This window comes from Aplidium turbinatum, chromosome 1 (assembly GCF_918807975.1).
Source record: "Aplidium turbinatum chromosome 1, kaAplTurb1.1, whole genome shotgun sequence".
In the NCBI taxonomy this organism is placed as follows: domain Eukaryota; kingdom Metazoa; phylum Chordata; class Ascidiacea; order Aplousobranchia; family Polyclinidae; genus Aplidium; species Aplidium turbinatum.
In genome coordinates, this window is record NC_137472.1 from 4,486,030 (window position 1) to 4,490,132 (window position 4,103).

The 4,103-nt window shown below is 41.7% G+C and overlaps 1 protein-coding gene across 1 annotated transcript; it reads right to left on the minus strand.

Annotated features, from left to right (window-relative positions):
- Nucleotides 1–3,174: 3,174 nt before the first annotated feature.
- On the minus strand, nt 3,175–3,801 carry LOC145768133 (uncharacterized). The gene has a single exon (XM_082579638.1). The coding sequence runs from the start codon at nt 3,799–3,801 to the stop codon at nt 3,175–3,177; it is 627 nt and encodes a 208-aa protein (XP_082435764.1).
- Nucleotides 3,802–4,103: the final 302 nt, after the last annotated feature.

Here is a 4,103-nt window from a genome sequence, read left to right on the forward strand (position 1 = left end):
AACACACGACATTCTCCTCCTCTCAAAATTGCATTATATATAGCACAACCACGCAAAATATAGTTCATAAGCGTAACTTGGACAGAAGGCGTGATTTTACATGAAATCAAAGCAGACTGCTAAAAATATGGCACTGCACCATAACGATCAACCGAACGACGAATACGAGTAGATCTGCGTAAGTGTGTTGTATCAGTGGTGGGCGAAGACGATGACATAGAGTGATCAGTAGTTTCACGTTGTACAATGTCGCCATCGTCACTACGCACACTTAAATTTACATCCGGTGATGTTGAAGTCACGTCATTATTTACAAATCCATTGGGTAGAGCAATAGCCTCACCATTCGCCACTGGAGGAGGCAAACGTGTTAAGTTTGCTTCGACTGGAACATCCTGGTCAACCGGTAAAACAGGTTCATCCGATTGTCCCAATGGTGCAATATTTTTGAGAGAGACCGTTGTTTCTCTGCCAGAAGGAAAACGTACACGAGCATAGTTAGGGGTGGCATGCTTGATCTCTACTTCGTCAACAACAGGATCATACTTTGATAAACAAACATGACGCCGTAGAAACACTTTATTTGGTGTTGATAACCATGTCGGCATAGAAACTCCAAATGACGATCGACGTTTATACACAAATAACTTTTCGTGAGGCGTTTCATTTGTAGCGGTGCAAAGCAAAGAGCGGATAGAATGCAAAGCGTCGGATAGCACGCTTTCCCAGTGCGACATGTCAAGTTTACGAGACTTTAATGCTGATTTCACTGCAGACCAAATTATTCCATTATACCTTTCACATTGTCCGTTTCCAGGAGCATTATAGACAGACGTCCTACTGCATGCAACACCATGAATATTAAGATACGATGATAGTTCTTTGGACATGAAAGCCGAGCCCCTATCGGAGTGTACATACGCAGGCATACCAAACAACGCAAACAATTGGTTTAAACAAGAAATAACAGTTCGCGCATCAGTACTTGCACAAGGAAACGCGAAAGGAAAACGAGAAAATTCATCCACAACTGTTAACATGTATTTGTTCTTGGACACAGACGGCATAGGGCCTTTGAAATCTAAACTCAGTCGCTCAAACGGCTGGGTAGCTTTAGATGCGCATTAGATGGTTTATAAAAGTTAGGTTTGATTTCTGCACATACGCTGCAGTTTGGCACCGTTTTCCGAACGTCGTCGACAGAATAAGGTAGATTTTTAGTTCGAACAAAATGAAGCAAACGAGTTATACCAGGATGGCATAAAGATATATGAATATCGTGTGGCACATTATTATGCATCGTAGCAATGTATGCTCTGGACAGTGCATCGGGAGCGGAGTTATATTTTCCAAAGCGGTAAACAATGTCAAAATTGAACTCACTTACTGTAGTTCCATGCGCCATCGTTGCACTTTATTGTTTTTAATTTTGTTATGATTTGTGTTTGAGTACATAAATGAAACTGACCTTTGATCCGTCACAACCGTGAAATGACGACCACTTAGGAAATGCTTCCATTTTCGTACTGCTTCGACGATCGCTAAAGCTTCCTTTTCTACGCTGGAATATCGAATTTCACTCTTGTTTAGCATCCTCGAAAACAAGGCTACAGGGCGTCCTTGCTGATTCAGCGTTGCTGATACTGCGTTGTCGGATGCGTCGGTTTCAAGCACAAACGGGAGTTGTTCATTTACTGTCCTAAGAGTAGCAATGCTCAAATCTTTTTTCAACGTGGAGAGAGCTTGTATTGCTTGCTTGTCAAGTGGAAAAGTCTTTGACAAAACCAGAGGTTTAATTTTTTCCGAGTACTGAGGGATCCACTGCGCATAGTAAGCAAACATGCCTACCACGCGCTGAAGTTCTTTAGCAGTGTTAGGAACAGGCATTTCAATAACTGGTTTTACTCTTTCAGGATCTGGTTCAACCACACCTTTCGAGATGCGATATCCTAACAATGTTATTGTTTCTAGGCAAAAACTACATTTGTCTTCATTAAACGTTAGATTACAGTCTTTTGCAACACCCAGAAAAACTTGCAGATTTTTATCGTGCTCCTCGCGCGTCTCACCACACACCGTAACGTCATCAAGATAGGCAAATGTTCCTTTGCAAGCATATTTCAAAATGATTCCATTGATAACTCGTTGAAAACAAGGCACTGCATTCTTAAGGCCAAACGGAATCCTTTTAAAGTCATACAGCTGTCCGTTGGCTTCAAAGGCGGTGTACTCTTGTTCTTCAGGCAGCAAGGGAACTTGGTGATAAGCGCTGCGTAGATCCAGAGTAGAAGACCATTTGTGCTGAGAAACATTATCTATAATGCTTTGCATGTTCGGAATCGGGTAGGCATCAAGCAAAGTAAATTTGTTTACTGTTTGACTGTAGTCCACGCACATGCGTTTTTTATGGTTTTCATTTTTTACAATTACCAATTAAGCACGCCATGGTGATGTGCTTGGTTGAATAACATCATCACGCAAGAGTTGAGCGACTTGATTCTTAATAAAACTTTGATCATCTTTAGAATATCGACGTGATTTGGAAGCAATTGGGCAACAGTCTCCTGTCATATGATCAAATAAACGTACTGGCATTGGGCTCCTCAAAGATTTTAAGGCCCCAAGGTTCAAAGGTTGTTCAGATCCTCCAAAGTTAAAATTTACGCATTTATGCTGTTGTAAAAACTCACGTTCAAGAATTACGTCCCAGAGTAGTCCGTCCATGACACTGAATTTTACATCAGCATAATCGCGATCCAGGAGTTGTAGAGTTGCAAAGCAGGAGCCTCGAGTTTTCACTGATGAGCCTTTTACAGCTAAATCCACATGCTGCTCATCACTATAGCTTACTTTCAAGTTAGCGCGATTACTGAATTCATGGCTTATGTGGTTGTTTTGGGCGCCCGTGTCAATAAGGCATTTAGTTAGTTTTCGATTGATCTCAATGGATACGTTTACGTTTTGATCTGATTTAGACATCGATGTGAGAGCTGACAAGCTTGTTGATTGACATGCAGCGGTTGCGTTACTGCTCGTCGAACGGCACACATTAGCGAAGTGGCCTTTTTTGTTACATTTGTAGCAAATCTGTTCTTTGGCAGGACATTTGTCTCTGGGATGAAGTCTTCTGCCACAAAAGAAGCATTTTTTCTGCTCTATTGCAAGGCAGTCGCTTTAGCGAGGTGGCGTTTTGTTGCTGGATTGGGAATCCCAAGAACGTGACTCGCACACAGCTAGAGAATCATTCAAAGCTTCGCCGCCAGGGGGCATAACGTACGCTTCGGCATTACGTTGGGCATCATAAACCGACCGAGCTTTTTCAAAGACTCTTTGTGGTTCCAAGACATTGTCTTCAAGAAGTCTTTGTCGGATGTAACTTGAAGTAATTCCCGCAATAAAGGCGTCCCGAATGGCTGCTTCTTTGTTTTGAGCTGCAGAAATTGCACTAAAGTTGCAGTCAGCACTGAGCTGTATTAGTCTTTGAAGAAAACTTTCCAGGGGTTCGTCCACTTTTTGCCTGCATGTGTTAAGTCGGTGTCGCGCAAAAATTTCGTTGATCGGTTTATTGTAAAGGATGTCCAACTGAGCAATGGCGTTATCGTAAGTGTCACTTTCGCTGATGTGCGCATACACATGTGACTCTAGTAAATTTACTAGGATGTCGAGCTTCGCTTGCGCATCTGCACCCTCAATCCTTGCGATATAATTTCGAAACGTCCGCTTCCAATGTTGCCACTTTCTTGAGGCTTCCGGGGAGTTTGTGTCGACCCCAAACACTTGAGGTTGCATGAACTTATGCATAGCTATTATTTTATTAAATTGAAGTAAACTTAATTCACTTGTACAACAACCTTGCAAAGGCTTTAATAAAATAGAAAGCAACTACATCTGCAAATAAAAGGATACATAAATAACTGCTTCCGAACGTACACAATGCTACAACAATAGAACTGAATGAATGAACGAATGAAGAAAACGTAGAACCAAGGCGTGCAGAAAACAAGGCAATAATTAACTGAGTAGAAAGCTTGAGGGACAGAGCGCCGTGCTCAGAAACACACGACAAGCCTATGCTCATTTAATTTTTTTTATAAACTTTATCA